The sequence below is a fragment of the Clinocottus analis genome, unplaced genomic scaffold, assembly GCF_023055335.1.
Source record: "Clinocottus analis isolate CAN_PGR_092001 unplaced genomic scaffold, fCliAna1.0.p SCAF_4, whole genome shotgun sequence".
Lineage (NCBI taxonomy): Eukaryota > Metazoa > Chordata > Actinopteri > Perciformes > Cottidae > Clinocottus > Clinocottus analis.
Genome location: NW_027176153.1, coordinates 15,778,256 through 15,799,571, shown reverse-complemented (window position 1 = coordinate 15,799,571; position 21,316 = coordinate 15,778,256). Strand labels below are relative to the sequence as shown.

At 39.3% G+C, this 21,316-nt stretch overlaps 2 protein-coding genes across 5 annotated transcripts; both read left to right on the top strand.

Moving 5' to 3' along the window:
- Positions 1-201: 201 nt before the first annotated feature.
- elapor1 (endosome-lysosome associated apoptosis and autophagy regulator 1) lies at positions 202-8,560 on the top strand. The gene is made up of 21 exons (XM_068597330.1): positions 202-234; positions 397-577; positions 680-827; positions 923-1,003; positions 1,127-1,229; positions 1,323-1,472; positions 1,736-1,824; positions 2,042-2,219; positions 2,512-2,640; positions 2,874-2,964; positions 3,049-3,154; positions 3,239-3,376; positions 3,929-4,192; positions 4,969-5,145; positions 5,226-5,376; positions 5,824-5,917; positions 6,137-6,238; positions 6,341-6,467; positions 7,070-7,248; positions 7,407-7,572; positions 7,656-8,560. Exons 2-21 carry the CDS (start codon positions 429-431, stop codon positions 7,740-7,742), a joined length of 2,709 nt encoding a protein of 902 aa, XP_068453431.1. The 5' UTR covers positions 202-234; positions 397-428; the 3' UTR covers positions 7,743-8,560.
- A 1,737-nt stretch (positions 8,561-10,297) lies between these two features.
- mapk14a (mitogen-activated protein kinase 14a) lies at positions 10,298-20,645 on the top strand. 4 transcript variants are annotated; one of them, XM_068597335.1, is made up of 13 exons: positions 10,298-10,679; positions 13,421-13,550; positions 13,740-13,798; positions 15,562-15,673; positions 15,889-15,918; positions 16,145-16,192; positions 16,298-16,412; positions 16,507-16,578; positions 17,291-17,393; positions 17,793-17,880; positions 18,987-19,065; positions 19,276-19,449; positions 19,560-20,645. In XM_068597335.1, exons 1-13 carry the CDS (start codon positions 10,561-10,563, stop codon positions 19,622-19,624), a joined length of 1,194 nt encoding a protein of 397 aa, XP_068453436.1. In that variant the 5' UTR covers positions 10,298-10,560; the 3' UTR covers positions 19,625-20,645. The 4 variants fall into 4 exon arrangements, 3 of the variants coding, with proteins under 3 accessions (XP_068453436.1, XP_068453438.1, XP_068453437.1); XR_011079541.1 differs by lacking the exon at positions 19,560-20,645 and having other exon boundaries at positions 17,291-17,370; positions 19,276-19,333; XM_068597337.1 differs by lacking the exon at positions 17,291-17,393 and having other exon boundaries at positions 17,801-17,880.
- The last annotated feature ends 671 nt before the right edge of the window (positions 20,646-21,316 follow it).

Genomic DNA, 21,316 nt, shown 5'->3' with positions numbered 1-21,316 from the left:
TCCATTTGCTCTTTACAAGCATGCTGACTTGCAGCTGTATGCATCATTCAAAGTTATTTGATGTACTTTTCCCCCGTCCGTGTGAAACTAACACCTGTGTTTTGGGCCTGCAGTCAGATTATCACTTTGAGTACACAGAGTGTGACGTACTCGGGTCACGATGGAGAGTGGCAGTTCCCAACAAAGCCGACATATGCACAGGCCTCCCAGATCCAGTTAAAGGCACTGGGTGCAGTGAGTGTCCTCTTAAATCTAATCTAATCTAATTTTATACACTCCCACAATCTGTGTCACAGCTTTAATTTGTAAATATTTAATTGTTTCCACTTTTAATCCTCAAGAGCTTGTCCTTGTCACATTTCCAATGTGTCCTCTTTCTCTCTTTTCCTCTTCCAGCCTTCTCCTGTAGTGAGGGGGAGTTCCTCGACATGCAGTCGCAGCAATGCAAGCAGTGTGCTTTGGGTACGTACTCTCTGGGCACCGGCGTGGCCTTTGATGAGTGGGACAGCATGCCGCCTGGTTTTGTCACCCACGGTGTCACCTCGAACGACGGGGATGCCCACACAGACTGCTCCAAGTCAGTATATGCCTCACTTGTATTTTTATTTCAATTGTTTTCTCACTGTTACTTAGTTTGAAGAAGCTCATCAAGCTGTTTCTGCTGTTGATGTTTCTTCAGCTCAACCTGGACACCAAAGGGTGATTACGTAATGTCAAACACAGATGAGTGCACTGCAACGCTGTCCTATGCCGTGAGCCTGAAGAACCCTGGGACTGTGTCTTTTGAATATTTATACCCTGATGACAGCCTGTACTTTGAGTTCTTTGTAAGTGGTTTTTAAGGACCCTTGATGTTGACAAAGATGGGTGATTTTCAGTGATATATTTGGACATCTGTGGCTCGTTTCTCACCCTGCTGTAGATTCAGAATGACCAGTGTCAGTCTACGGACTCAAAGAGCCGGTGGATGAAGACCTCTGAGAGAAAGTTTAACAAATACAAGGTTTGTCTGAACGTAGTTCTCCACTCAACCTGCCGGCAACTTATTTGCAGGAGAATTTAGATTAAAAGAGCTCTCAGGTTTTCTTTTTTGCTCCTTTCTCATGTTCACATCCACTCTGTGCAGGTTGACCTTAACAGCGGCAACAATGTCCTGTACTGGAGAACCACTGCATATATGCTGGGCAGTGCTGTCGAACCTGTGCTGTTAAGAAACATTGCCATCTCAGGTAGATTATCCCTATAGTGTGTTGTGTGCAGTAGTTTTAAACACGCTTCTTCTTCCGGGTTATGAAATTGACTGATGAACGGTTCTCTTCCAGGGGTGGCCTACACATCAGAGTGTTTCCATTGTAAACCTGGCACCCACAGTGCAAAACAGGGATCTTCCCGCTGCATACCCTGTCCTGCTGAAACCTTCTCTAACAAGGGTGCTGCTGTTTGCCATCAGTGTGAGCAAGGCACATATGCAGGTATGTATGTTTGTATTTCCAACGCACCGTCCACAAACACCAGTCATGTCACTGATCAGCATGCTCTTCCACTCGTACATATGTCTAAACTTACTATCATTACGCATTTGCATCTTGTCACACCCATGCAAGGCAGTCTGCATGCAAATACTGTATTTATCGCTTAAGTGTGTGAGGGTTGTCTGATCCCTTATCTTAATGTGCGCTGTGTCTTTTCACTCGTCCCCGCCTGTTTCCCTCTGGCTCGGTTTCTATTTTTCCAGAGGCTGGTTCAGGGAGTTGCAAACCGAGACCTGCATGTACAAACAGTGATTACTTCTACACACACACTCCCTGTGACGCTGAAGGAAAGGTAATGTAAAAGGACACAAAGCAAGTGGAGGCAGAGTTTGTAAAGGTTTAGTAGTGGTGAACACAGAGAGAGCGGTTTCACCTTGAAAATATCCAGCAGCCATCTGGTGTAACTATTAGGTTTCTTTAAATATGAATTGTCTGGGCTCATTATGTGCAGTACACAGCATCTGGTGGCTTCTTTCATATATTCATGTCTAACCGGTTGTGTGTCTCAGACTCAGCTTATGTATAAATGGATCGAGCCAAAGGTCTGCACTGAAACTGTTGAAGGAGCTGTGAAGCTGCCCGCATCAGGGGAGAAGCAAACCTGTCCCCCATGTAACCCTGGTTTCTTTGTCACCAACTCTTCTTCCTGTGAACCTTGCGACAAAGATTCCTCCTCTAACGGAACAGGTGCAGAATGATTACACTTCTTTATTCTACTTTACATGCAAGTAGACTCAGGGGCTTATTTTTCACTGACATACACTTATACTTACCAAAGATGTTGATAATTTTACACCAGATAAAAGATAGCATAATATTAATAAATATTTTAAAAAGCTTTGTGCCAAAAAGACTCCCAGCTTTGCGAGACTGTCGCAAATCCACAAAATTGATTCTGAAGCTACGTGTAAAGCATATGAAACTGTTTCCTGTTGTATTTTCCATGTGTACTCTGACATAATAACACATTTACTCACAGCATGTACCAAGTGCCCTGTTGGCACGGAGCCAGTGGTGGGTTATGAGTACAAATGGTGGAACACAATGCCGAGCAACATGAAGAGCTCCATCTTTCGTCGAGAGTTCGGCAACTCTGAACACGACACAGGTGAGAATACTCAAAAGCTTTGATTGTTTTTTGGTTATTTTGTCAAACTACTATTTCCAAGTTAAAAATGAATCTTTACATTTAGACTTTACGGTACTAACTCGTGCTTTAAGCCTTATTTCAAGTACAAGTATGTGAGAAGAGTTATTTGTCCGCCTGAATTACTGTGTGTGTCTGCATTGCTCGAGGGATGGCATCAGATTGTTTTTTTAATTATTTATTTGTAATGCCAGCATGGGAGGTGGCTGGAGAGTATGTCTACACGACCCCTGGGGATCAGGACACAGACTACCTGATGCTCATACTCAGTATACCTGGATACAGGTGAAGTCAGACTCTTAAAGGACATATGTATATACACAATATCCCAGTTGGGAACATTGATTGACTTATCCTCTGTTTCCACAGGCCGCCTCAGTCCATGGTCGAAGACAGTGAAAGGAGAGAACTTTCTCGCATCACGTTTGTCTTTGAGACCACATGTGCTGCTGACTGCAAGTTTTACTTCCAGGCGGTGAGATGAAATGTTCCGACAAATAAAGAAGTAAAGCTTGCCATCAGAATGATGTATGTATGATGTGACGGTGTTCATCTGCAGGGTTATAACCAGTGGAGTAATGATGTAGTGGAGCATTGGAAAGGCAGCCACAGTAAACAGTCATACACATATCTGATCCAGAACAACAGCACCGTCAGCTTCTCCTGGACTTTTCAACGAACAGAGGAACCTGAGACGGTGAGAAACCACCGTGTATCACTCTTGATCTATGACCTTCTGACAGCTTCACTCCCTCAGCCTTAAACATCTAATGAATAAAGTAAAGTGCTATTTTATTTAGTGCTCTTCATCCTGAAGCTTTATATTAAGTGATTGCACTTTAGTTTATATATCTATATTGAGTTTATATGTACATATTGTCATTCTGTTGTCTCTGTCATTGGTTCCTCTTGGTACCATACTTTGTAGTTTATGCTTTTAAAGTGTCAGTGACAGTCAGACAACGTTAAAACAACATTCTAGGAAGAATTACGCGTAAGATAAAGTCTGACACATCCATTAGATTTGCAAGAGGGAAAGAAGATTAAGCACCAAAATTAACCATACGTAATGTGAATATATTTACACATGTTTAAATTATAACTAGATTATGATATAACACAATTGGCCACTTTGAAACAAAGCACATGAACTCCATTAAAATGGTGTACAGGTGCTAAAACCGTTTCAACAGCAGACCAGACCACTGTATTGTCTGCAGCGACTAAGCTTGTGTTTCTCTTCCCTCAGGAGAGAAAATACAGCGCTGATGCTGCAAAGATCTTCTCCATCCACATCACCAATGTCATTGGAGGTGTGGCCTCTCAGTGTCGCCGCTGTGCCCTGAGCTCTGTTACGGCCGGCTCTGCCTGTGTTCCCTGCCCACTGGGGCAGTACATAGTCAATGGGACTGGAGTCTGTGAGAGCTGCCCGCCGAACACCTTCATCAGGGCCGATCAGCCTGTGGGAGAGGCTGCTTGTGTTGAGTGTGGACCGAACACACAGAGAAACAAGGTAATCAGATGCAGCATTCAAATACAAGGTATTTCACAGAGCTGTCAAGGACACATAGGGAATGTTCTTAGGGTTCATTGTGGGGCCCAGATACTACAAATATGCACAAATTATACACTTGGGCGGAAGCTGATGTTCTCTTTTTTTAGACTCTTTCTCTCCACATTTAACTGTTTTCTAAATAAATAAAATAAAATAGCAGAGGGTGTGCGTGGGACTATGAAAACAATCACTGAGATCATAAACATTTACATAACATATGATTGGACATTTAATTTAAAAAGGAAAACGTGATACATTTATAAAGTTTGACAAACTTTCCGATGGCTTTTTAAAATTGGGGTTGCATTGGGACTCATGACCTGTTCATTTCTATCCAAAAGTGAAGAAGTCTCACATTGACCCAATTTTCTGCCATTTTTGATTTTGAATTGTGTATAAAGTAGAATTCATATTGGTCTCATATTGTCTGCTGTACCTCTTTCTTTCCTTCTTTTAAAATATTACCCAGATATACGTCAACCAACATCATGAAGCGTTACACATCTAATTCTAAACAAAACAAAAACACAGTTCTACATACACTAAAACCAAATAAACATAAGATGCATTGTACTGTAACAGCAAACAGAAAAAGGGGCTTTTATGCCTCCATATTCCACTTACCGGTAAAATCTTTATTTCCCACTGGTCTTATTTGGGTTTCCCTCAGCCTGTATATAAGATGAGCTTATTCCGCTCACTGTTAACAGAAAATGTATATCTCCATCCTTCAGGCACACACGGCTTGTCTCAGCAACTGTGCGTTGGACGTGCAGACAAGTCAAGGCGTGCTGCTGCACTATGACTTCTCTCCTTTGTCCAACGTCACCGGCTTCCACAGCAGCCCCAGTTTTACCAGCAAAGGCCTGAGATATTTCCGTCGCTTTAATTTTGGTCTGTGTGGAAAAGAGGTGAGAAGCTGTGGTCCGGATGGCATTTTGTTTTAGTTCATTTTAGTTTGATGTTAAAACCTGCTGTGTTTCACCTACAGGGCAGAGTACCGGCTACCTGTGTGGAAAATGTGACAGAGAGTGGGAGAAATGTAAAAGGTTACGTCTGTCAGTCTACTGTGGTTCCCTCTGACATCAGGAGTCAAAGCATGGTGTCCACTCAGCCTTTCATCATTGGTGACACACTCATCGGTATGGACTGAATGCTGCAGCCATTATGGTTTATGACCATAGACTGTAGCTAATGGCCAAAAACCTACAAAACCAATGGAGGCGAATACCCATCAGCCTCAGTGGAACTTTGTAATAGGTTAACGTTAGCATGCGGACACAATAAGCTAAGTTGGTGAACATGATGAATGTTAAACATTGGACCTGCTAAACATTACAATGCAATGTTCTCACTGTAAACCTTTTGCGCAGTGGCGTTAACATTTAGCTCAAAGCACCACTATAGTACAGTACAGCCTCGCAGAGTTGCTATCATGGCTGTAGACTGGATGTGTGCCATTTAATCAACTCTTTGAATTGATTAAATGGCACACATCTCTCAGCGTTATATTCTGCTTTGTTAGGTTGCTTAAATTTGATTGTATTTCATTTATCAGATATGCTGATATATGTCCTCTTATTCTGAAGGTGTGACCACGAACACAAGTCTCAACAACATCTCATCTCCAAAATGGCTGTTTCCCTCTGCGGCCGGCCCACCAGATGTCATCTTCTATTACAAGTTAATAAGATCACAATTTATCATTTATTTTGTTGCATTTATCCATTGTGGTTCTTTAAAATACATATTTTGTAATGGTTATAATAGTATATAATGTATGTCATTGTATTGTATTAATATAATGGATTTCATGCTGGAACTTGTATTGATAGAAGAAATGTGATCTCTAACAGTCTAAAATATATCACAGCGGAAAAGTTAAGGCTTTTATGTTTCCAGGTCCAGTGAGACGACTCAGGCTTGTAAACAAGGCCGGTCGGCCACCATCAGACTGAGATGCAGCCAATCAGTGACTGATAAAGACCATATCACGCTGCCAAGGTATCTTTCACTGGCACCAGGCTCAACTTCTCTGAATCTGAATGAATTATTTCATCACCTGAAAATTGTAATAATCTATCTTGTCTGTGTTTTCCTCCGCAGTAACTGTTCAGAAGGGACGTGTGATGGGTGCACTTTCCACTTTCTGTGGCAGAGCCAGCATGCATGTCCACTCTGCACCAAAAACCACTACAGAGAGATTGTCAGCGCTTGCATCCAGGGAATACAGGTACTGCTGCACAGGCATGTACATACTGATCAAAAATAATTTGACCTCTTTGATCCCACAAATCCAATCAGAGGTCCATCACAAAGTTGTATATTGTGTTGTGTGGGGGGAAATACTTAGAAATTTAAATTATGTCAGACTCCATTACAGAAAAACAAAATTATGATTATTAGAATAATTAGAATATAATAATATGATATGTTATGTTATAATTTAGCCTTTTTCACTTAAGGTACTGTCTGTGATACTAACACAGTGAAGCACTGGAACACACAGATACATAATATTTATGTACATTATGGGGATATTTCAAGGAATAGTTTGACGTTATAAAAAATATGCTTATTTGCTTTCGGGTGGAGAGTTAGATTGAGATGATTGATTCACACTCAAATATGAAGCTACAGCCCGTTAGCTTAGCATATATAATGAAAACAGCTCGCCTGGTTCCAACGAATGTTACAACATCTGCTGACCAACACTTCCAAAGCTCATTATTCCTGTAAGGAAAATACTGAAAACCTTAAGATTCAAGTAATTATCTGATGTGTGTGTGATATGTGAACAATGAAAATGTATTTGTGTGTGTGTGTGTGTCTCAGAAAACCACCTATGTGTGGCAGCAGCCATTGCAGTGTTACGGTGGAGAGTCACTTCCAGCACAAGAAATCAGTGCTTGTGTGACTCTGGATTTCTGGCTCAAGTTTGGTGTTTCCACGGGACTGATCGCTGCTGCACTGCTCATCGGTATCAGCTGCTATTTTTGGAAAAAGACACGCAAGTAAGACTGCGGAGCTTCATTTTTCCTATGAAGTTTGTTGAAGCAGTCATGTAATTCAGTTTTAAACTAAAAGCCTAAGTTAATAGTTTGCAAACCACAAGGAAGAGACTGTAATTTATCTTGACAGAATGTTATTTTCTATCATGCTCTGTCTGCAGGTTGCAGTATAAGTACTCCAAGCTGATGATAAGCTCTGGAGGCAATGAGTGTGAGCTGCCCACTGCAGACAGCTGTGCAATAATGGAGGGAGAGGACGCAGAGGACGACCTCATGGACCTCACCAAGAAGTCCTTCTTTACCAAAATGAGGTCCTTCACCCGAGAGGTCAGTAACTTGATCACTCACACAGACTGAGCTACATATAAAGCAACTTCTCATGCGTTGTGTTATTATCAATTTGTTTTCAGAGGACATCAGATGGATTTGACTCAGTGCCACTGAAATCATCATCTTTGCACCATTATAGAGAGGAGGAAGACTCCGATGATGATTAATTCAGAGGATGAACAGACGCTTCGATCAGAGTGCAAAGGACGTGTTAAACAGCTCCAGACACAGAAAACATGTAGGGGCTACTGAATGCATTTTATTTATTACAAAAGATACATGCTTACTGCAAGAGTTTTAAAACGATTCAGTTATAATCATCAATTTTTTATTATTATTTGACATAAGTTAGGTTGCCAGACCTGTAATAGAACGTCTCCATATTGGGGATATTCTGTATTTTCAAAGCCTTGATGGTGTATTTCAAAATTATACGAGAACCAAACTGTGTATTGAGTTACAATTGCTGTAGATGTATAAGGCTGTCTACATTTTACATAACTGTGAATGTATATTTCATTTAATTTCTTTTCTATTTTCTTTTGTTATTTGTATTAGGCTGTTCTGTTTATTTTTATGAGACCAGCCAAATGTTATTTGGCAATGTTGTGTGTATTTTATTTGCTCCACCGTTGAAAATCTGCTGCACGTAAGCTTTTAATACAATCTTGCTTCATTTGTGAAGTAAAGACATTTTCTACAATAAAGAAACAACACGTGCATTTCTATAAATTATGAGTAACCTTGAATGCTACCTTCAGGTGCTCTTCCTAAAACCATATTATCACGTCACATTGCATATAGTATATAAAACTTTAATGTTACTACTTTAAATGTGTGTGTTTTAATGTTCCTTATAGAAAATTATTTCTGTGGTTGTCAAGTCAAGAAGAATACAAGCATTGAACTTCAAACCACGTGCACATGTATAGGTGTTTTTAATATTAAACTGCAGATTGTTGATCTACATGTCATGAAACTGAAATCAAACAGGGCAAAAAAGGAGCATGTGATATTATTAAAATGTTTCTCTTTTCTGCAATTTCATATGGAAGATTGAAAGTACTTTCCCTCCAAAACATATCTTAGATATCACATCGGTGGTGGAATATTTCTGAACATTTACTCAAGTACTACTTTCCTTCACTGCTACTTTATATCTCTACTTCACTACAAATCAGAATGAAGTATTGTACTTTTTTCCTTTTACATTCATCTGACAATGTTATATACATGTACTAGTAATATTGCTTTGCAGATTATTATTAAACACACAACACATGTAATCACCTTGTAAAAAAAATAAATAGTGTATAATAGTGTAGAAAAGCTAATTCCACATCTACAACTTTTAAATGGTGTTTACATGTTGCATTATATTATTAGTATTACTAAAACAATAATATAAATAATGTAATACTGCAGGGCTATTCTGCTGCAATAATATTCTACTTTTACATCAGTAAAGTTTTGAATGCAAAGGTTTTACTTGTAAAAGAGAATTCTACAAGTTGTTCTGCCGCTTGAACTCAAGTAAAGGGTCTTAATAATATAATATTTCCAGGACGAAGGTCGTGGCACGGCAGTTCTTATGCAACAACTGAAATAGAAGAACGAATCAGTTGAAGGCACTTTGTCATGAGCTTTGATGAAATCAAAGCCTATGTCACAGTTCAGTATGCCAGAGATTGGTTGCTCAGTATGGTGCTGTCTGTGATGTTCATGTAGCTTTATTATATATATATATATATATATATATATATATATATATATATATATATATATATATATATATATATATATATATATATATATGTATATATATATATATATATATATATATATATATATATAAATAAGTATGAGAGGGATGCCCCTTTTTTTGTTGCTTGATCACTTTATCCCCCAAGATGTCTGTACACGGCCCTGTAAGACATCCTGATCAACGCCTGATTGATGTGGGTGATGTGCTCCCATTAGTGATCCACAGCTTCAGTCAACATACGTTTGCTTACAAATAAAAAGTTACGTTTTTCACATTTTCGCTGACTCGGTCGTCCTTATGACGTAAATTAATTTTTCATTTCCTGTTTTTTTGGCATTTGATACTATACAAATCTAAAAAACAGAAGTAATACTTCTGATTAAACTAAAAATCATGGGCAAGGGCAACAATAAGGATGTATGTGTTAGAAGGATTTCCCCCACCATGTGGGACTACTCAAAAGTCTGTTATTGCTCAACCAATAGCGGACACATCATAAAAACTATAAGAGATGAAAATAAGTCCACCTCAAATTAAAACAAATTGAAGTTTGTGCATTGAAAAAAAAGTTTTACTCAGACACTAAAAACAAAATATACATATTTGTGGACTTGTGGATGACCTTGTTTGCTAGCTCTTTGATGATAAAAACAAACATATTGGTATGTTTATTTTTTTGACGGTTTGAGTGTCCTTTGATTTTGTCCGTCTTGTTTATCCTAACACTCTCTCATAAAGATCACACGTAAGAAAACTAAAATGTAAAAAGGGGAGGTCCGAAAGTGATTGATTTTTGTCGCTTTGCCCTACTACGATTTTGACTTTTTGTTTTGGAGGTATCTCTATTTTCTATTTATTGACCTGAATGCAGTTTTCAATTTCAGTTTTTGTCTTTTCGTAAGATCCCGTTGTGTACTCTCGCGAGACGTTGAGAGGTGTTGCAAGCGGGGTGAAATCTCGGGAGCCGTCTGAAGGCAAGCGGAGAAGGGAACAAACAGCGTGAAGATTTAAAAACGTACGTTTAGTAGACGGTGACTCAGGCTGTGCAACATTACGCAAATAGGCAGCACCGTAACTTTCGATTAGTTAAAGTTCTCACGTCGAGAAACGTTTAATTCCGCGTCACTTCTCGTAAGTTGGGTGAAGTTTCGCTGCACGGCTCGGAGTGCCCACCTCGGAGCAAGAAAGTCAAGTCGGTGGTCGCCGTCGGTTCTGCAGGAATGTCGCAGAAAGAAAGACCCAAGTTTTACCGGGAGGAGGTCAACAAGACGATATGGGAAGTCCCGGAGCGCTATCGTAACCTGTCCCCGGTGGGCTCTGGCGCATACGGATCCGTGTGGTAAGTCCCTTCATGCGCTAGTTTGTGAACGTTTGCAGTCTCCTAGACTTACCCTCCTCCATTCATTTAGACGAGGCCTGTGCTACGGATGCTAAAGTTGGGTTAGCTCGCCCTGAGCTAGCAAGGTGGAGCCACGATGTTCCCTTCAACGAGAAAAACTTGTTGACTTGTTGTTTGTCTCTTGTAAAAAAAAAACAACTGGTATTCAACCCATCTAACTGCTTCTATAGTCCCACGAGCCGCATGGCTCGCGAACAATAACGACAAACGGACGCGAGTCTTATTCTGATCGGTGTGCATGTTAACATAATACAAGAAACAAATCAACCACTTTTAGAAGTAACGTCAAGTTACATAATGCAACTGCAGATTCCGTTTCCAGAGGCGACATTACTGATATGTGGGTTTAGAAAAAGAGACTTTATTTGCATTATTAGTTTGAGGTTGCACCAACAGGTGACGTAACCCGAGTAAAGTTGAGATGAGGTTAACCGATAATGTCATTGTTGGTTGTTGCGAATGTGTTCTCGAGAACAAATATTAGACATTTGTTTGACCCACTAACGTTACCTTCCTATGGAGGAAGTAAATACAGTCTGATACTCGTCAACATTACTACTCTGGATGAGTAGGTGGCGTATCTTTTCATAGAAAGTAGTTTTACAAATAAAGAGTTGTGCTGAAATGATTTCGATTGTTTTGTTGATCAATTGTTATCTAGTAAGGAACACATACCAGCTTTCATTCTCTTAAAAGAAAGGATTGTATTTAATTGAAAAGTTGAATATATATATATATATATATATATATATATATATATTATTGCCCACATCTGGTAATTCGATTTTAAAATTTAAAAAGGAAGTAGTAACCGAAAATGAAAATAAATTGTTAGTTGCAGCACTATTGTAGACAGCAGTCTGATTTTTATCTTTAATCCATTAAAACCAGGTAACTTTCCTGGTCACACAAAACCCAAATGAAAAGTAGTCTTATCTAAATAGTAATGTTTCTAGCTTGAATGAAAACTCCTCTCTTTTGTTGGCAGCTTTAAAGTGAATGTTTTCACTAAGGATTACCTAGTGAACTTAATTTAATTGTTTAGAAGACCTTGCTGCTGGTGAGGTTGATTCCCTTAATGTTGCTTTGTGGCAAAAGTGTAAGCCTATAGTAAAGACCCTTTGCATTGGTCTGGTGATTAAATACATTGTGCCGATAGTATCTAGGACACAACATGGTTAACGGTACACTTAATTTAGTCTGCAGATGTTTGTTTTGCAAATAGAAGCAGACATCTGTGCTGTTGCTGGGCAATAGGATAATCTGTTGCTGGTCAAATGGATTACTGTTTGCTCACCAGTGCATTTTCCTTCTCCACTTTATTGATACGGAAACTACACAGCTCTGCTGTTGAGATGACACTTGCATACCAAAAACATTCACAGTATTATGGAAAACTAATAATAACACTGTTGACTGTATCTGAAAGTGATTCATACATCAGCATTATTCATATATGTAATACATTTATACAGTGCTTTCATCCAAAGACCATCCCAGTTTGTCTTCATACACACTAAAAGCTATCATTTAAGGCACTGGCCTGACCGCTGGGAGCAGCTTGGGGTTCAGTGTTGACATGTGAACAGAATGAAAACCGCTAACTTGATTAATTGACATCCTGCTGCATCTACTGAGCCACAATATTAGTCATATTTAGTTGGTTATCAAAGTAGAGGTTGGGGTACCATCAAAGCAATTGATGTCTGTGCAGCCTCAATTTTTATAAAAATATAATTTCTGACACATTTTCCCTACATTCGTTTTAAGATTAAGACATTTGTGTTGATAAGAATGGACTTTATTATTTATCTCAGCTTCAACAATGTGTGATATTGGTGGATCCCTGCTCAGACTAGTTTCTGAGTCCCAGCAGTACATGCTGGTGGCAAAGGGCTCCAATAATAGCTAGCCTCTTCTGCATGTATGCACTAGGAGCATTATAGTATGCAGAATTTAACTGCACAATACCTGCTTGCATAGACCACAAGGACAGCAACGCCTGTAATTATCCATGTTGAAATCCATCTCTGGTAGTCGAACCTGATGTTGTTTGTTTTCTTTCGGGATAGGATTACATGATAGGGGCATGTCGTACCAGGGAAGAACAAACATGGGTGCCTGCGTCAACGTTTCACATGTCCAGACAAAAACACAACTCTGTTTTTTCAAACTTCTCTGTTTTAGTGGACCCAGAAGGATTGATGCAGAGCCGGAGCAGTTTGTCTAGGGATGGGTGTGAGCATTTGAGTATTTGTTTTATGAAATGTATTGGTGTGGATGTAGCCTGAGACTGTGGTTAGGTGAGCTGAGCAGGAGAAAGTGTTGGGTTTGGCTTAGAGACAGTCAGCCTTTAAGAGTGCAGGACAGACGGCAGGCAGGCCGGCACCCAATCCGCTGAGAGATGACATGCTGATGTTGCCCTTTTCCGCAACCTTTGGCAGCTCTTAATGCACCTAATTTGGTTTAAAGAGCATACCAGTTTTTTTCTCATCTGCTTAAAAACAAGCTTGATTTTTATTTAAGCTAATTCCTGGTGTGTTGATTTTCATACAATGTAGATTATATTCTTTATATAAATTCATGCCTACAACACATGTATGTGGGTAAGGTCTCAGTGACCAGTGTGTTATTACTGATGAGATTTCAGCGCTCATGTTTGTCCCCTTTTTTCTCCACAGTTCTGCATACGACATGAAGATTTGTATGGAGGTAGCTGTAAAGAAGCTCTCCCGGCCATTTCAGTCCATCATCCATGCAAAGAGAACATACAGAGAGCTGCGGTTGCTGAAGCACATGAAACATGAAAATGTGAGTCAACTTGTTTCTCTTCCCTTTTTATTGTCTCAGATGCTGAACAGTCATAAAACAAAGTTGTTTTATTTGTTTATGAAATGCATTACAATGTGTTTGCTTATTATGTTTGATATTTACTTAGATTGTTAGTTGCTTCCCACTGTGGTGTGTTTTGTTAACTCTACAGTTATCATATTTTTGCAGGTCATTGGCCTCCTAGATGTCTTCAGTCCCGCTACCAGTCTGAAAGAATTCAGTGATGTGTAAGTTGAATGTGTTTGTTTAAATAATAACAAAATCCCATGATTTTGAAATGGTGTTCAACAAACTGCAGCCTTTAGTTTTGCAGCCGCAGACAATCCTAGCTGTGACTGGGAAGCACCTGGAGACGGGCCAGCTGACTAAACCCACTGGAACATTGCTTAGACTGTACACTCTGTTAGTTATTCACTCGCTAGCTGTTACTAGAGTCATTTCACCATCAGCTTCCTTCTCTTTGTTTCCTGTCTTCTGGCTTTGTGAAACTCATTGCTGGCAAACAGGTAGATAATGTTTATTGATGTTACAGTTTGTTAGAAATAGGAAGTAGACAGATAGACGGTGACTAAATCCTCAAAAGAGCATGCTGCCTCCCCCGCCATGTGTGGAATTTCTCCCTCTCTTCTCTACACACTGAGTGACTTGTTTTAAGAACAAATTGTGTAAATTCTTTGAGTCAGATCCCTCTTCTCAACTCATTTATGATTTCATACTTTTTACATTCCTAGATGGAAAATTATCCCTCAAGATTTGGCTCATTGTAATTATTTTGCAGCAATTTGGGAGAGGGCGTGTAGCACTTGCTTTAAGTCAGTAGCCTCTTGCTCAACAGCATAGACGAGTTTATTTCTAATACCTAACATGCATGTCATTTTGTGTCTGAGGAAACCCACGAAGTAGCTGTTATGTTGTCTTGAGTAAGTTCTTCCTGACCACCTTAGATGATGTACATGTGCAATAAAGTTCCAAGCAATGCAGTGTCTCCTGTGTTTTAAAGACCACCTCTGCCTCAAGTCTCCTTGACTGCTCGGAAAGGGTTATGGTTCAGATTAATTCATACTTATATTTAGAGTTATAGCCACCTTCAGATGCATTTTAATGCAGAATGTAAAAAAGGCTACATAAATGGACAGCTGGAATTGATGCAGAGAAGTGAACTGTGCTTGACTTTTTTTTTTTCCCCGGTCATGTTCCTAAATAGCCTCTCTAGTCCATGCAGCATCTCTTTATCTGTATATCTGCTTAAAAGTTGGAAATGTTCTGAATGCAGTCTGATATCCAGGAAAATATCAGATATGTAGGTGCTTTTAGTATGGTTCCCCTTGGCTCTAAAAATACAGACTAAGTCACAACGCTGTAGTAAGGCTCCTCAGAGCTCCTCTTTCTATAGGAGAGGGAAACAGAGGTCACTATTTATATCCCCCTTTTTCCAAGGCGGGTGAACTTGGGAGAGTGTCTGTGTCCCTGTTTGCTGCTGAGAACAGTTTTGCGTGTAACTATGTGCTATTTTAAGGCCTCGCTCTCTGTGCTGTGTGAGAATAGAAGGGTATTCATGAAGTGGGTAGTCGTTGAGCAGCAGACTGACGAAGCAGCACATGGCTTTGTGTACTATGGCTGCAGCATCCTGTTCTTGCCTTTCTTCACAAGTACGGTAGTGTTTGGGCACTTCAAACAACTCTGAGGTTAGATTTGAATTATCCACTGATGCAGGTCCATTAAGTCCATTTATGTGGGTGTTTTGTTAAATGGCGTTTCATTTGTGCAGGGCCTTGCCCTTCAGTGCATCTTAACAGAAGTGAGTGAAAAAAAGTAGCGGCTAAACCGGTTTAAGCTCACCTAGCCATATGGGAAATGAGATTGAGATTTTGAACAAACTCTTGGGAAAAACATTTAAAATGTATTCATTTATTTATTTAGCTTTTTATGAAATGTTAAAACATACACACGCCTTCTGATATTTGTCTATTTCAACTTTTGTGATTGACAGGTATCTTGTGACTCATTTAATGGGGGCCGATCTCAACAACATAGTGAAATGTCAGAAACTCACAGATGACCATGTGCAGTTCCTCATATACCAGATCCTCAGAGGGTTAAAGGTGAGGTTTTGGAGAAAAGGCTGTTTGTTTTCTTGCCAATAGTTAGATGAGTAGCTTGATACCACACCCATGGATGAGAGGAGTATAAATTATGCCATCTAACTCTCAGCAAGAAAGCAAATCAACCTGTTTCCTTAATTGTTTGATGAATCAATGGTCCCTACATACTGATAATGTGTAATTTAATGCACATGTTCTCTTCCATCTCTATACAGTACATCCACTCAGCAGATATCATCCACAGAGTAAGTGGCATGTTGGTTTGATAAATGTCACTATGTCTCTGACCCTGATTAAATATAAAGTGTCAGGGTTTATGATATCTTCTGCTTGGCAGAGTTTGCCGTGCCTTGTATTAAAAACTGAAGGAAATTTATAAACAGGACCTTTACTTATACCTGGTGTTAATCATGTAATGCTTTCATTTCCAATGCCAGAATTACACCAAATAACATTTTGGCTGTTTTTCAGGATTTGAAACCGAGTAATCTGGCAGTGAATGAAGACTGTGAGCTGAAGGTCAGTGAACAGCTGCTCGCGTGTAAAATATGATAAAACCATGTAAATGTGAGTCCCCAAATGTGAACATTTGAACAATATTTTTTGCACTTCAATTGCTCTCAGATTTTGGACTTTGGCTTGGCGCGGCACACTGATGATGAGATGACCGGCTACGTGGCTACTCGTTGGTACCGTGCCCCAGAGATCATGTTGAACTGGATGCATTACAACATGACAGGTAGATGGCATTAAAATGATTTTCTCCAGGGACGTTTTGCAAATATGCGTCATAATAATGCTTAATGCTTGTGTCCTGCTTTTCTATGTTTCAGTTGATATATGGTCAGTGGGCTGTATAATGGCAGAACTTCTCACTGGAAAAACTCTGTTTCCTGGAACTGACCGTATCCTTTTCATTTGAAAGTGCAGTATGTTAAAAACTCCCATAGCTGGAAAACTTTGACATGCCGTTTGCTAAGCAAATCAAATGGGTTAAATGAACATTTCCATAGTTGAACAGAAGTGATGTTGTTTTGCCAGCACAGCGGCAGAGACTGATTTGCAATGCTTTTCCATATCCTCTCTTGAAAACCAGCTTTTCTGTGGACACATAATCCTGCCTGAGGCGTTTTTAAATGTAACACAGATAGTACCTGTTTTCACACTTCCCTCTGGCTTGACACGTGCCCTTTACTGCAATGTTTCCACTGGCGTGCTTTACCTCTTCCTACACCGTCAGTATGCATCAATGGCTCCGGTCCACTCTGCCTGCACCCCTGCTAGGCTTTGCACTTTCAATCTTTGCTCAAGATTTAGTTTCTTTCTCTTCCCCCGCTTGTAAGTTAAGTATACAACAGGGCTGTCTGCTGCCTTCACCTTTTTTTTGGAAGGTGTCACAGGTTACATTTCAAATACCTTTTCCTGTGCAAACCTGCCTGCAGATGTTTTTCTTTTGCCTCATCTCATGTGTGAAATATAAAGTAAACCTAGTGAAATTTGATATCAAAGATGTTTTTTTAAGTGGCGTAAGTTTTACAAGGTGGATGAAGACTAACGGGTCAGATTACAAGTTCTCCCTTGTCCAGTATCTGGTCTTCCTTTACCGTGTGCCGATAGACATTGATCAGTTGAAGCTAATCATGCTGCTCGTCGGAACACCAGGGCCCGAGCTCTTGATGAAAATATCTTCAGAGTCTGTGAGTTCAAAAAGACATCCAAGGTTTTTCTCTAACCAGTTTTCTGCTCCAAACTTGCCACTCTTTTGTCCAATAACTTGGTGTATCTGTTACCTAACTGACAGCATGTTTTCCAGCCTTCAGCTTTGTGGGTGTGAGACTTGCTTTCTGCCACTTTTTAATTGGGTGAATTCAGTGTGTTTGTCATATGATTATGAAACAGGATATTGAGCTCTGGCTTTCACTGATTGACTGTAATGCAAAGTATTGTGTTGTGTCTTTCCTCTAAATCTTAAACTTTTATTGTCACATTTGGCTTAAAGCTTGAAGTTTGCTTTTCAACATAACATTGTAGTGCATATAGAGTTTCGTCGCACAGTGTTAGATTGAGAAGCGGCTTCTTAACTTACTCTGCTCTGTCGCTATACTCCCCTTGACACAAGCTTCATAGATATAAACCAGCTTCAGCAGATAATGCGTCTAACAGGAACGCCCCCAGCATCTCTAATAAACAGGATGCCCAGCCATGAGGTGAGCCGGATCCACCGTTACTTTTTTGAAGACAGTAGGCCTGGGTGGGAGGACAGTCGGACATGCTGAAGTTACTCTCTCTTGACTTTTAAAGCATCGCAGCTGTTAGCTTAATATTCTATATTTATCCAGAGTGTTATCCCCAAATAGTACCATACACACCGTAATATTTGGTGCCAAGATTGAACTATGTTAATCTTTATTTAACTTTCATAGTCCTAAGGCAATAAAGGTGGCCACACTGATGAAAGAATCACTCAGTTGAGGTGTAAGGAGCCGCACGGCCACCAGGGTTCACTACCAGGGATTTGGGATTGTAGTTTAATCCTGGTAATCGTGTGTCTGACACGCTCGCTGCATGGGATTGTGATTACCGGAGGTGCCGCTGAACCTGTGTGGTAAAGGCATTTGTGTGCTTGCCATTTCACCCTGGTAGTAACACATTGTCTCTGTTAGAATTAAACACGCACACTGTGCAATAGCTCGGCTTTCTGGTGGTGATACAGGAGCTACTAACAGCACTTTCTGTATGAAAGTTGCTTTGGTCTGTGGGTTTCTTTCTTTTTTGTTGCACATTTCTTAAAACTCGCTGTCTTGCTTCTCTCAATATGTTTTGTGTAATTTGTCGTTTTCCATTTCAAATGATAGAATAATTTTCGATCTTCATTTCTTTACTTTTTACAGGATATTTGGGGCAAAATATTAATAGTTTCTAAGAAAAAAAATTAGTATGTTTAGTGAAGTAGTTTTGTTATTAAAAATGTGTTGGAATGGAATTCACAAAATCATGATGAAAATTGGCTATTGACAAAAACAATTGCATATACACTAACTGTTTAAACCAGACAAGACAAAGGAGAGCCACACCACAATGTTTTTATTTGACACCTTGCTGGTGTGAGGCTGTGAGGGGTATTTCCTACACTATAGTTATACATGGAGAGAAATGTAAGAATTGACTAGTAATTATTTGATGCAGGTGGATACATTGAGCAGGATCTGTAGCATAAAGAAATATGCAAGCGTTACAAAACAGGTGGTACTGAATGTGAACATGTTGCTGCTGGTAGAAGCTGACATTTGATTTCCTTTATGCAATTTTGCAGGCAAGGAACTACATCAGTTCTTTGACACACATGCCCAAGAGGAACTTTGCTGATGTGTTTATTGGCGCCAACCCACAAGGTAGTACAAGAAATATGCAGCATTGGCTTGTGGTGCCAGCCCTGAAAACTGCAGTCATTGTTTATAAATTCCAATAAATAGTTTGGGCTTTTGTTTCTGAATAATATTGGTTTAAACTAAACTTTGGTCAAAACTCTCAAACTACTTGACTGGATATATCAAAGGCGCTTTGATTTTTATCTCTCTTCCCATGTTGACACGTTTTTAAAGCTGTGGACCTTCTGGAGAAAATGCTGGTTCTGGATACAGACAAGCGGATAACAGCATCCGAGGCTCTGGCTCATCCCTACTTCGCTCAGTACCACGACCCAGACGACGAGCCTGAGGCGGAGCCGTACGACCAGAGCTTTGAGAGCCGAGAGCTGGAGATTGAAGAGTGGAAACGTACGTCATTATTCTACACACAAAGTCTAACACTGTATAAAAACATCAAGAAAGAACCTTGTTCATGTATTGATGTATGCCGTACTTACAGATCTTTTTATTTCTTACAGGATTAACCTACGAGGCGTTGTGTAGTTTTGAGCCACCGGCCTTTGATGAGGACGAGATGGAGTAATGCGATCCACATCGAGTCCAGCCTCCGACTGTTTTTAACAATCCCGAACATGTTTATTAGTGCAGTTATTATTCTTATTTATGAACCACTAATGTTGATGGACTGTTGCTGGGGAATGGCACTTCTTGCCAATAGCTGAAATCATTTTATATTCTTCAGATTTTTTTTTTTTTTAAATCCTAGACTTTGATGACTCGTCACTGTGACACTGAGATGCTGAAACACCTGGACCTTTAGCTGTGCTACTTTGTGTTTTAAAATGTACTATTGAATAACTTATATAAGCTTCTGTGTCCATCTATTAAAAAGTTATATGCTAGTCTGCCAGTCGCCCTGCCAAGCTGTCACAAACGGCATGGAGTCACATTAATTTGTAAAATTATTTAGTTACTATAATTGTTCCTTTTTATTTAAAAATATATAACTCTGAAGTTTTTAATATTTGACAGAAGTAGATTTTATGTTTTTAGGTGTTGGACAATTTGAGAACGTGCCTGCTCAGTGTAGTCACTGACCTTCAGTGCTACCCAATGGAATTTCACACATTTTAATGTTTATTTTGATAGTTTAGATGCTCTGTGAGACTCTTACACATATTTTGGCTACACAAGAAAATATGAGCCTCGACTGTTGAAGGACAGTGCTATTCAACAACAAACAAATGCTCTATTCAAAACTATGTAAATATATGTGCGTTATTTTTTAAATCTCCGACTTATCGGAGTTTGTTATAAAGCAATCACTTTTATGTACATCAGTTAAAATCGTTGTGTGAGTTTGCGAGAGTGTGTTGTTGGTTTACAGGAAATTTAAGTGTCATCCTAAAACCTCTAATAGAAATACTGCTTCAATGTTTAAATGAGGGATGTCCGATGTATTTATACTTTGTGGAGGTGGTATTTATGAACAATCGAAAGATCCCGTAAACTATTTTCAGTCCAGCAGAGTAACTTTTATCTTCAGTCCTTTGTTTAACAAAATAAAGACTTATTTTTAAGAGACCACTTTTCTTTCCTATTTTTTTTATCAGTGCCAATCCTTTATTGATTTGATGTGAATGATTTGAGCAAGTGAACAATAAATGACATGCACATTTATTTATTTATGGCTTTGGTTCGATATGGCCTATTCATTAGCAAAATACTGAAACACAAAAAATATTAAATAAAATTCTCAAACCTTCAGTTGCAAACATGACAAAACAACAACTTTGGTCTTTGCTTTGACTGTTGTGCAGGAGGAGGGATGGCTGCTGCATTATTTCTGTGGTCGAGCAGCACTTTTTTTTACAAAAGGTAATCAAACAATAAAAAAATTGTCTCTTAAGAATCAACTGCCTTTTAAGCCACAAACATTTTTTTCAACATTTCAAAGTACCAATAAATCACAGAGCAGAAAGGCAAAAGTAATGTCTTTAGAGTAATTTAAAAACGTTCAAGATTACGCTTTGTGTCATTTTAAAATGTCCTTATTGGAATTTCTCTTAGCCACAACTTGAACCAAATATCAGGTTTAAAGGAGAATAAGCTCCTGCCTATCATTACTGTGCACACCAATGCCACTTTTAGTCAAGAGTTTTTTTTAATTGTTCTTTTGCACAACCACCTGGCAGCTTGTGTGTGATATAACTTAAATGTATCAGTAAATATAAAAACGTAACACTGGCCATAACTGCTTGAGTGTTTCATAACA